At 50.9% G+C, this 12674-nt stretch overlaps 2 protein-coding genes across 4 annotated transcripts in view; one reads left to right on the plus strand and one right to left on the minus strand.

The window, feature by feature from the left end:
- Positions 1-7752, plus strand: part of CA12 (carbonic anhydrase 12) — a 62258-nt gene extending 54506 nt beyond the window's left edge. Inside the window, exons 9-11 of the mRNA XM_079912026.1 lie at positions 4233-4265; positions 5141-5228; positions 5993-7752. Coding sequence (XP_079768152.1) covers positions 4233-4265; positions 5141-5228; positions 5993-6065 — 194 coding nt within the window. The 3' untranslated portion in view covers positions 6066-7752. The remainder of the gene's footprint in view (positions 1-4232; positions 4266-5140; positions 5229-5992) is intronic.
- The window catches only part of APH1B (aph-1 homolog B, gamma-secretase subunit), a 111192-nt gene that overhangs the window by 53149 nt on the left and 45369 nt on the right, over positions 1-12674 (minus strand). The window lies entirely within an intron of this gene.

Here is a 12674-nt window from a genome sequence, read left to right on the forward strand (position 1 = left end):
AGAGTCTGTGGGCGTCTTACTAGCCTTTTGCGCCTGGCACCGTGCCCGGCGCTCATTACAAGTCTGAAGGAATGGAGCCGACCCGTCTCCCTTCCTCACTCCCCACCAGTGTCTTCTCTGCAGAACCATCTAAACTGAAGCCTGACTGGTTGTCAAGTTTTAGTTTTATGAAGTTTTATTTTGCTTTGTTATCAATTTGCCAACAGCATTTAAATCAATCTATTTGTTGAGGAAAACGTAAAGATCAGAACATAGCTGTCAAGTGTTAAAGGTCCGGGATGGGATGGGGGTGCTGAGGGATGCCGTCAGGCCTTCTGTCATCTGGCCTGACAGGGGTAAGAGCCCCGGTCCCACCACCTGTCATTCCTGCAGCACAAACAGCCTGACCCCCAAAGGGAACTGAGAGCATGAAGCACCAGGGCTGCATAATAACCCTCGCCCACCGTCCCAGGGTTTAGGCCCCCTCAGAGCAGCACGGCTCTCTCTTCTGGGACTGCATGCCTGCAATCGGGAAGGCAAAGCCCTCAGGCCCTAGCACGGTCATAGAAAACCAGTTCCCACATGTAATCTGGCGGCATCTTTTGGGCAGACTTATTTGTAGAAATTATTTCTTCAACAGGGTTCCACAGTGTTAAGAAAAACTCCAGTAAAATATGTCCTCTTAAGATAGTTACGCTCTGTGGTTACGGAGGGCATCTTCCTTGCTTTTCTTACCAAAGCATCATCCAAAGAGAGGACCAGCATTTCAGTTACTTGAATCTATGACTTGTATTAAGCATAATAACAAGAGTTTTACCATCTGAAACTGGCTTTTACATATTTAAACTCTCAGATCCCTGCTAAACCAAAACTCTCCCTGCCTCTTTTATAAGACTGGAGGCTGCTAAAGACATACACCTATATGTATAGGTATCTAATCACTGTGCAACATGTCACTTACTAAAACAGTCCATACTTTAAAATAATACACTGAAAGGAAAAGGATTGTATTCCTTTTTTTCAAAACTCTGTTTGAATAAACAGAACTGCAAATCGACCTAGAAAATGCTAGACTTCTTTCAGGAACTGCAAGCTGTGTAAATAAGGTGCTTGTTCCTCCCGCTGGACTTTTCTGTGTGCGCACCTGAGGCTTCAGAAGACCTCAGACGCAGTTAACCAGCATCCTCGTGTCCAGCAAGACGCCTGTGGAAGACGCAGCACCTGAGCCAGCCAGACAGGTAGCAGTGCCCCGTGGCGAGCAGCCTGCTCATCTTCTCGGGGGCCTGTACCTTCCCGGGTGAGGCATGTGGTACTGGAGTTCTTCTCTATCTGTGTGATTTCCTTCTGTGTGTCGTACTGCCCTTCTTCTGCTGACCCTGACTTGCACCGGAGCCTTGTATGGAGAGCAGGCAGCTCTCCCGCGTCTGTGTGGCACGTGCCCTCGTACCTGCCAGCTCAGGGGCCCCTTCGTTGCGTTCTCACCCCGTGCCTCTCATGGGCCGTCTCTGTCAACCAGCCTGTCTCGTTTCTCCTGTCTGGCCTGCTGTGCTTCAGTGGGAACTCCCTGTCTCATCTGCCATTCAGAAACCATTTCTGTGTTTAATCTGCAAGTGAATCTTTGCCCCTCCCTGCACCATCTTTCGATGCCTGTTCTCTGCAACAGCCCAGAGGCACTGTGGGGATGCAGGCTTCGGCTTCTCTCTCTGGGCACTAGTTCTCTAGTCGCCCCAACAGGTCTCCTGCTGCCTTTTGTGACCTCCCCTCTCCCTTTAGTTAGCAGATGCTCTGGCATCTGCCTCCAGCGGGACCCAAGCCCTGCGCTTTATCCAGCTCGGCAGAGGACCTCTGCTCCTTGATGCTTGGCACTGTCTCACCTGGCAGGAGATAGCATCCCAACGTCATCTTCCTGCCCTGGGGTCCTGGCGGGTAGAATTCCCACGAGGCGCTGCCCTCGCTGCCATTCCTCTTCCCAAGGGGCTTATGCTCTTCGCTTGCTCAGTCAAGCTGCTTTGTTTTTTGCTGCATCAAACACTGGTCTGTAAAGCATCTGTCCCAGTCTCTGGGGACTTCCTTGTCTTCATACCTGCTTGGTCTTGTTTCATTGTTTCCAAGGAGAGGCAACTTAGGCCCTAAGAAGTCGTCATCCAGGAGCAAGGAACCCACGTTAGAGCCCTGGATTAAATTAGGCTGTTGTTTATAGGGCCTGATACAGCCAAGGACACTGCTCAGTGACACAGGAAAGCCAGACTCTCCCTCCAGATCGGCCACCCAGCTGCGCCACGTGCGCACGAGAAAAGTCTCGTGCCTGCGGCCTTGCTTCCAAGCCTTCACTCGCTCCCTAAGCCCATGGCCTGAGGGCACCTCCTCCAGCCCCAGAGCGGGGCTGTCAGTTGTCTGGGGGCCTGTGTGGCTCTCAGGATGTTTGAGGTGACTGTGAAAGCGACGACTTTAGAAGCTTAGCCAAGTGGTTAGGCTTACTAGTAACAGTCTTATGTGGCAAGAACTAGTTTAGTACCACAAGCATCTCGAGCTTTAGGAACAAAAAAAAAGTTTATTTCATCAAAAAAGCTTGGAAAAGAAATCACGACTAGTTGGGTTTTTCTTCAGTGGTTGTTGTTTTTAAGATCCTAGAGGCCTTGGTTACCTCTAGGTACCTTAAAAAACAAAACAAAACAAAATAAATTATAGTATGCAGAGGCCACAGGCCATGCAGGGAACAGAACATGTGCTGTACAAACACTTGATGCTTTTCCCAGGCGGAGACTCACGTCCTGAGAATCTCCCCAAGCCACAGACTGGTTCCTGTGTTCAGGGCAGGGAATCGAGCGACAGGAGCCACGCTCTCTGCCACCTGGGAGGCCGTGGGCTGCCAGTGGTGGCCGGCAACAGCCAAGAGAACAGGCCACCCTGCCCTTTGTGGACGGCTTCTATCCATACCTGCCCTGCTTATCCTTTCAACAGGCTGGGGCCACCCGGGAAGCCAGACCAGGGACAACTAGGGCCCAGCCGTGGACCAGGCAGGCTACTGGCTCAATATTAGACTGTGAAGAAAGACAGTAGGGAAAGAACTTGGGGCTGATGGCCCCAGGGGAATCAGCCAGACTGGGGCCAGATGGCAGGAGAAGGGGCTGAGCAAAACCTCACCCTGCAGTCTCAGGTCTGGTTCCCCAGGGTATCAAGTGCCCCAAGGGGAGGTGGTCCCTGGCCCTCTGCCTGCATCTCACACTTGATCGGGGCTCTCCCAGGGTCTCCGTCGCCATGGTGGGCTCTATGGGCACAGGCTCTCCTGAGTGTCTGGCTGGGTGGCCACCATCTGCACAACTCTGGCTTCCAGTGTGAACTGGAACAACCCCCCATCCTCTCCCCCGCACCACAAGCTAGAAGTTTCTACTGAGATCAGAAAACCACCAGACAGGCGGGTGTGTGTAAGCAGAGACTTTCTTTAGATGGAGAATCTGACTGGAAGAATGAGGAGTAGTTCTGAGAACATGGAAGCAGCTGGGGTAACCTGGGGGCTCTGTGACTGGGCTCCTCTGTGTTACTCGAGAGGACAGGCTCACTCAGGGCCCTCTCCAGAGAGGTTCCTAGCAGGCTGACCACGGGATTTCACCTTAGATCACTGGGCACTATTTCAGCCCCACGGAGGACCCCACTAACTCACCCCATTCATCTCCAACAATAACTTGCTGAAGAAGCCACGCTCCTCTGTCTCCATGTAGCAGGGAAGAGAGGCTGGTATGGTGGAGGGGCTTCTCCAGTTTGTCCACCGGGGCCAAAGCAAAAATAGAACCAAACCATGACAACAGTACTGGATGGGGATGGGTGGACAAGGCTGGTGACAGGTTCCAACCAAGCTCTGCTGGCCCCAGCCAGCTAGAACCTGGCAGCTTCCTTGCTGAGGAAGAGAGGTAGGTGCCAGAGACGCAGATGACAGCCCACCAAGGTAGACTCTGATTCTTACCCTTCCTCACCTTCCAAGTTGGCCATATTGTATCAAAAACTGAAGTCTTAGCCACGCAAAGAGATGGTTGTGATTAAAGGAGCATCAGAGGGAGGGATCACGGTGCGAACTCCCTGGGTGGGCAATTCCCTCTACCCCATCAGGCACCTGAGCCAAGAGTGAACGTCCCCAGGAGGGCTGCATCAGCCCTGTACCTCCACCCAAACAAAAGGTAGAGCTTTCCTCAACACACTGGTCAAATATGCCAGGGTTTGACTCGGTTAATTTCTGGTCTTTTCCTCTCCCTTTGAAGGGCCAGACGCTACCTACACAGGACCGAGTCTGGGTAGGTGGCCAACCGGCCATGCATGCTGCAGCTGGGTGATCCCTGTGGTTCTCGGTGTGATCTGGGCCTGTGATTCTTCAAGCCCATCCTCTCTGCTTCTCTGTGCTATCGCTCTGACTCCTGACCCCCTCGTCACCGTGTGTCTTACCCTCAAGTCACTCTCTGATTCAAAGAGGAGCTGCCAATCAAATGCTCCCCTAATGAACGACCTAATCCCTTTATAGCATGGGTACGTTCAAAAAGCCTATCCAAGACCTTCTGTTTGCCAGGATGGGAAGCCATTGCCTAAAAACTAGGCCTAAGCCCAGTATGGAGGTTGGGTGACCAGCCAGTTGACCTTGGCAATGGGCCCTGGTTGTTTTGGACTGCTTAGGACTGTGTAATGGAACTTGGGGCCAAAGCTGATAAAGAGGCATCTCAAGGGGCCTTAAATCCAGCAAGCAAAAATGGAATAAGTTCTTACTCTGTAGCCCAGGGTTTCTCAAAGTGTGGTTCGTGGACCACATACATCAGCATCAGCTAGAGGTGTCTGGTTAAAATGCAGATTCCTGGGCCTAACTCTCGATTGAATCAGAGTCTCTGAGGGTTGGGCTCAAAAATAGTCTACATCAGACACAAGCTCTTCAGATGATGGATGATGCTGGTGCAAGTTTGAGAACCCCTGCTGGAGAATCGCTACAATTTGCAAATGGCCCCCTGTGAGTACTCCAGCCAATCCTGCTAGGCCAAAGACCAGAGCCTAAGAACAGAGATGGGGAAATTACACCTTTCTGTGTATGATTCTGCAGCTGTCACCTGACTGCGCACACACGTGCTATGGGGATGACATGAAGGGGAAGGGAGGATTGTAATGAGTGTGCACTTCCCCTCAACAGGTATCGTCCTTTTCGTGGCCCTGGCTGGCGTTCTGGGCATCTGTATTGTCCTGGCAGTATCCATTTGGCTTTTCAGAAGGAAGAAGAGGTGAGCTGATTTGGGCCCAAGATGGGAGTGGGTGGCTTTGTGTCCATGAGGATTGATCTGTTCGGGAAGGCAGCCTGCAGAACGAAGAACCCTGTCACCTGTACCAACACTTATCCTTGGTTGGTTTGGGAGTGCCATTTCCCAGACACCACTGATCCAGTGAGACACTGGATGCTGGTGGTTCAAGAGTCATTGAGCTCAGAGTTGGAGGTGGGTCTGCCAGCTTTGCTGCCCCTGCTAAGACCTTGGACAAGCCTCTTGATTTGGAAGGGAGGTCCCATTTACCTACACACAAGCACCAAGGCTGTCTTCTTTCTAAGATCTTGACATCCGGTTTTTCTTCCCTGAACCCAGAAGAAAACTGAGGGAAATTTTTTGATTTCTTACTCACATTGATGCCCTTTGCTTGTGTTTTTATTGTCATGTTTAGTTTTTCCTAAAACCTAATTTATTTTTCCTGCTATGAAAAAAAGAGGTTGTCAGAAACCCTGTAGGAATCAGAGATTTGAAGCAGGGTGGTAATGAGACCTTCATCAAAATGCAGGTCTAAGTATCGTCAAGCGTTAAAAGAGAACAGTTGAAAAATGAACAGGTTCCCTTTTGGTTAATGCTTTATTGGGGGGCGTTTCCTCCCAAGACCAACAGAACTGGAGAAAGGTCTCCAAGGGAGGAATCTGACTTGCCTCATTCCATAGCTGAGTTGGGCTGCTCTTGCCTCTCTTTCCACTTTGACTAACAACACTCATGTGTCCTTGCTGTTCCAGCAGCAAAAAAGTTGCCAACAAAGGAGTCATCTACAAACCGGCCATCAAGCAGGACGCTGAGGCCCATGTGTGAGGCCCTGGCACGCCCAGGCGTGTCCAAGGAAGGACCTGGCTTTGGACACAGCCTGTTGTGGCTCCCTGGACACTTGAAATACCTGAGGGTTCTCTGGAGTTCCACCCACAAGCACCCCAGACCCTTGGGGGACCCCACCATCCTGATGCCATGCCACCCCCAGTGGGAGCGTGGATGGGGAGAGCTTGCGTAGGAGGTAGGAAGTCTGAGCTGTCTGCTTCGTGAGTGTGAGACCATGAAGTGGTTCGGATTCGGGGAGCACAAACCACGTCGCCCGCTGTGGGCTGTTGATGGTTAGAAAACACTCTCATCCAGGGCTTCACTTGAATGTGGTTTCCAGTGTCCTGGGAATTCTGCTTTTTGTCCATGCTTTCAGACCAGAACACGGACTCTCTCTGCACTCAGACTTAGGCTCTGCTCTTGAGACCGTTTCCTTCCGCAGGGAAGGGCTTGTTGTCTGCTTTCCTTCTGCTATGACAAAACCTTTAGTCTGACCTTACAGCTCGGGGGACGGGGGTAACAGGAAGGGTCAAGGTGTCCGAGACAAAAAGAAAACAAGAGATATTCTTTGTAATATAGTAGAGGCATTTTCCAAGTCCTGCCCTTTGTTTGTTTGTTTTTTTCTTTGTCTGTTTAACTTCTTTATTGGAGTATAATTGCTTTACAATTGAATCAGACGCACTGAATGGACCTCAGAGAGAGAGAAAACACGTAAGATCTGGAAGAGTCTCACTTTGGAATGAGAACTGAAAGCAGAAGTTGCTTGTCAAGCCCTAAGTGTGAGGACAGAATATTAAGCCCGACCCAAGCTCCTGTCAGGGGTGTCGTTATGTTTCATACTTTACGGGTTTTATAAATAATTGGGCTATTCCTTGAAAACGTGTTGTTGCCTTCTCTCTCCTCGAGGAGACGTGAACTCTGAGATGACCTAAGCTGCTTTTGTGTCTAAAGGAAACAGAAGCAAAATGGTTGAAGGGCTTTGTCTCTCCTGCCCAAATTTTATCTCTACCACCTTTGCAGTCTGTGTCCCTACTGTCAGCCTGGAATTGGGACCTATCAACTTCTCTGACTTGGAAGAAGATGTCGAGCCATGGCTGAGTTAAAGGATATTTTCAAACTATGAAAGCAGGAAGTTATCTGTGCAGGGGCTGGCATCATGGTGTTCAGGGACCAGAAATAATGGAATGTTACAGAGATCCTTCATGGTCTTCCCTCCAAGTGACAAAGACAGTTTCTGGGATGACGTAACTCCTTTATTCTCCGCCCTCTGATGTAAGAGCCCAGCAGAGACCAGTTAGTTCCATGACTGAGAAGGAGGCCCCCACCACCAATCTCTCCTGGCTGACACCTTGCAGTTCACAGAGAACCTTCGGATTCCCACTCTCATTTTGACAGCATGAGATGTCCTCCTGAAACATAGGTTTCTTTAGATTGCCTTTTTCCCTCTCCTCCTCCCTTGACTCTGAGAAGTCTTCTCTCTTCTCTACTGTCTTAACTTTTTGTAGTGATGGCAAGCCCTATGTCTTTGTAGCTTGTTTGCTAGGCGGAGTTACAGGTGGAGACTCGGGTGTGTGTGTGTGTGTGTGTGTGTGTGCGCGCGCGCGCGCGCAGGTGTGCATGAGACCTCCGACCGCCCTGGAGCCAGGGGTGGCATCCGGCCTTGCCATTAGCACACCAGCCTGATGCTGATCAAATGACAGCAGCGACAGCCCTCAGGACTGAGCAGTGGGAATCAGACGATGCTTTCTTGGCCTCGTCCCAAAGTTGCCAATCAGAAACCAATAAAAACCACTCCAGAGCTGTGAGGCTGTCTTTCAAAGAGCTCTCTACAGCCTTTAGGGACAGATTTTGTGAGAGCACAGAGATAGCATCGTACCTGGCACAATGGCTGTTCATAAAAAGGGAGTTATGGGGGAGGTGAAAACAGTGACAGTTTTCCTGCCCCCTCCCTCCTCAGCACAGCCTGGGCTCTCGGCCCTCTTGGCTCAGACGAAACAAAGCCAGGGAGAGGGCTCCTAGGATCAACACTGTCACCCTCCTCGCTACTCCGTGTGGGACTCCTGAGGACCCAGCCCTGCAGCTGCAAAAGCTTTCCTCAGGTTCTCACTCATTCCCTGACACTGGCTGCCTCTACAGGAAAGCGCTGCTGAAGCTTCTCTGCTTCCCACTGACCCCTGGGAGGGCCCAGGTGCTGTGCTGGGCGCATGGTAGGTGAAGGTAACAAAGACGAGGCCCCGGCTGGGGCAGGGACACAGGGAAGGCCCTGGCTTCTTTGCCTCTCACGGAGGTCTTCAGTCTCTTTGCTCTATTTCGTTAGTGTCAAATGGTAAAAACCTATACTTAGTTCCTTAATAAACATTCTAGGACTTTGCTGCATTGACTATTAATCCCATTTTAGGTTCCACCTTAAATTCTTTTCCCCTTCACTCAACTCCCTAAATTTTCATTGAAAATATTTGATCTATATTTAGATTTCATAAAAATTTACCTTTGAAAAAGCATATTCACGTACCCAAGTTGCTCCAAACACAAAGTTTTCCAAATAACTGAATTATCAGCTTTTAAATGTATTAAAATAAAATAAAATAAATGGAGTTTCTCAGCTTCAGTAGCCACATTCGAAGTCCTCAACAGCTACGCGTGGCCAGTGGCCAGATACGGAACCCTAACCTCCTTTGACATAGCCTTTGGAAGGGTTAAACCTAGATGACTTTCACACAAAATAAACCCTAGAAGAAAGCTCTGGAAGGTGAGGATGGGGGACAGGATACAAAGATGGGAGAATCCAGAGAGGGTGGATATGGAGGATGGGAGAAAAGAGGGCATAGGAAAATCAGGCCCAAGGGAAGCAGGCCAGCAGCCCTTAGGCGTGGCTCCCCTTATCCTTGCACCCCTTTCCCTCGCCCCTTTCAGGGGTCCCCAGCCCTCTCTGCCCTGGCCACACACCCTTCAGCCACGCCCTGGGGTCCAGGTGCTCAGCAGCGACCCGGTCTAGGGCGTCCTTGCCTTTGTGGGAGCTCCCGCTGCGGGCATGAGGGTGCCTGGTTAACCTCCGGGGACCTCGCTGCAGGACCCTGGCCAGGTGCCACGTGCTACCTGCCCCCTGTGCCCCCAACACCCCCTCCTAATCTCCTCGGAGTCTGAACATTCCCGCGCCGGACAATGCGGTGCGAACACATTCTCTACTGGAACCTGCCATCCTGAAGGGGGCGAACGCCTGAAACCCGAGTCTCTTGACTTGTTAGCTGTGCCCTGTCCCTCATGTTAGAAGGAGTCACCTTCCTTCGAGATGTGGGGAGAAGCTCGAGACCCACTTACAGGAGGAAATGAGACCTCCCGGGCCACCTGCCGGGCAGCAGAGGTGCCTCCTGGGCAGCGGGTACCATTTTGGCATCACCATGCATATCCACATTGGACACGGCGGGCAGGCACGCCTGGCCCTTCGTGGTCCTCTGGCTGGGATTCAACTGCCGCAGGGTGTAGGGGAAAGGTGCGAGGCTGAGACAACACTGCAGGGGAGGGTCCCTCTGCCCCACCCATATGCCCTTTCACTATAGAATGGCGGCAGAAACAAGGGCCAAAGTGCTCTGTGGTATGGAATTATTCACCAAAAAAAAATTATTGCAGGTCAGCATATCATCGTGACTGCAGGTCAACCGGGGATTCAGCAACGCCTCCCGCTTGTACACCCTTGACTGTTTCGATGCACCTTCATGCCTTTATGCGACAACCCAGCGAAAGAGGGAGCACTGCGCCTATATCTTATAAGTGGGAAACGAAACAAGGGCTGCAGCTCTGGGCTGAGCCAAGCCCACACAGCTCCCGCAGTGCTCTGATCTCCAGCGGCAGTGCAGGGTCCGCCCTCCACAGCTCTGGTGCCACGGAAACACCTTCTTGTAATAGAATTTGCCACACGCTTATCATAATCACGCCACAACGTCGTAAAACCCCACAGGACAAAGGCCCTAAAGGCATTTGTGCCAACAATTTCTGGAAAATCAACGACAACCTCCCACCTCCAATCTGCTTCATAATATTAAACTCTGCCATCTGCTCAGGAAAAGTCTGAGCAAGTTCTGCCAACTACCAGCAGACAAAGGAGTCAGCTTAACTCCTGGGATGTTACCCTCACCTCTAATTCAGCGAACCAAATTCCCAGGGACACGTGCACTTAACTTTCTCTCTTCCTGAAGCTGAACTGGAGACAAGGAATAAATACACACACAAATATAAACAAACACACACATATAAAAATTCCATTTGTATAAAATTCTTAAAAATGCCAACTAAACTATAGTGACAGAAAGCAGATCAGCGGTTGCCTGGGGATGAGGCAGTGGCTGAAGGGATTACGAAGGGGTATGGAAAATTGTTGAGGTGACGGATATGTACGTTATCTTGCTTGTGATGATGGTTTCTCTACATATGTCAAAACGGCTGAAATTTTATACTTTAAATAGGTGTCATTTATCTTACATTAATTATACCTCAGTAAAGAAGAAGACACACTGTTGGAGAGGGGGAAGATGGCAGAAGAGTAAGACGCAGAGATCACCTTCCTCCCCACAGATACACCAGAAATACATCTACACGTGGAACAACTCCTACAGAACACCTACTGAACGCTGGCAGAAGACCTCAGACCTCCCAAAAGGCAAGAAACCCCCCACGTACCTGGGTAGGGCAAAAGAAAAAAGAATAAACAGAGACAAAAGAATAGGGACGGGACCTGCACCAATGGGAGGGAGCCGTGAAGGAGGAAAGGTTTCCACACATTAGAAGCCCCTTCGCGGGCGGAGACTGTGGGTGGCAGAGGGGGGAAGCTTCGGAGCAAAGAGAAGAGTGCAGCAACAGGGGTGCAGCGGGCAAAGCAGAGAGATTTCCGCACAGAGGATCGGTGCCGACCGGCACTCACCAGCCCGAGAGGCTTGTCTGCTCACCCGCCGGGGCGGGCGGGGTGGGGAGTTGAGGCCCGGGCTTCGGTCAGAGCGCAGGGAGACGGCTGGTGGCATGAACACAGCCTGAAGGGTTTAGTGCACCACGGCTAGCCCGGAGGGAGTCCGGGGAAAAGTCTGGACCTGCCGAAGAGGCAAGAGACTTTTTCTTCCCTCTTTGTTTCCTGGTGCGCGAGGAAAGAGGATTAAGAGCGCTGCTTAAAGGAGCTCCAGAGACGGGCGCGAGCCGCGGCTAACAGCGCCGACCCCAGAGACAGGCATGAGACGCTAAGGCTGCTGCTGCCGCCACCAAGAAACCTGTGTGCGAGCACACCTCCCTTCCGGGGAGGCTATGCAGCCCGCCACTGCCAGGGTTCCGGGATCCAGACAACTCCCCCTGGAGAACACACGACGCGCCTCAGGCTGGTGCAACGTCACGCCGGCCTCTGCTCGCCGCAGGCCCGCCCCGCACTCCGTGCCCCTCCCTCCCCTTGGCCTGAGTGGGCCAGAGCCCCCGAATCAGCGGCTCCTTTAACCCCGTCCTGTCTGAGCGAAGAACAGACGCCCTCCGGAGACCTACACGCAGAGACTGGGCCAAATCCAAAGCTGAACCCCGGGAGCTGTGCAAACAAAGAAGAGAAAGGGAAATCTCTCCCAGCAGCCTCAGGTGCAGCGGATTAAAGCTCCACAATCAACTTGATGTACCCTGCATCTGTGGAATACATGAATAGACAACAAATCATCCCAAATTGAGGAGGTGGACTTTGAGAGCAAGATTTAGGATTTTTTCCCCTTTTCCTCTTTTTGTGTGTATGTGTATGCTTCTGTGTGAGATTTTGTCTGTATAGCTTTGCTTTCACCATTTGGCCTAGGGTTCTATCCGTCCGTTTTTTTGTTGTTGTTGTTTTTTTTTTTACAAGGCTCTTGGTGCTGTAGCCAGGAGTCAGTGCTGTGCCTCTGAGGTGGAAGAGCCAACTTCAGGACACTGGTCCACAAGAGACCTCCCAGCTACACATAATATCAAACGGCAAAAATCTCCCAGAGATCTCCATCTCAACACCAACACCCAGCTTCACTCAACGATCAGCAAGCTACAGTGCTGGACACCCTATGCCAAACAACTAGCAAGACAGGAACACAGCCCCACCCATTAGCAGAGAGGCTGCCTAAAATCATAATAAGGCCACAGACACCCCAAAACACACCACCAGACGTGGACCTGCCCACCAGAAAGACAAGATCCAGCCTCATCCACCAGAACACAGGCACTAGTCCCCTCCACCAGGAAGCCTACACAACCCACTGAACCAACTTTAGCCACTGGGGACAGACACCAAAAACAACAGGAACTACGAACCTGCAGGCTGCAAAAAGGAGACCCCAAACACAGTAAGATAAGCAAAATGAGAAGACAGAAAAACACACCGCAGGTGAAGGAGCAAGATAAAAACCCACCAGACCTAACAAATGAAGAGGAAATAGGCAGTCTACCTGAAAAAGAATTCAGAATAATGATAATAAAGATGATCCAAAATCTTGGAAATAGAATAGAGAAAATACAAGAAACATTTAACAAGGACCTAGAAGAACTAAAGATGAAACAAGCAATGATGAACAACACAATAAATGAAATTAAAAACACTCTAGAAGGGATCAATAGCAGAAAAACTGAGGC

This window comes from Stenella coeruleoalba (genome assembly GCF_951394435.1).
Source record: "Stenella coeruleoalba genome assembly, chromosome: 2".
Lineage (NCBI taxonomy): Eukaryota > Metazoa > Chordata > Mammalia > Artiodactyla > Delphinidae > Stenella > Stenella coeruleoalba.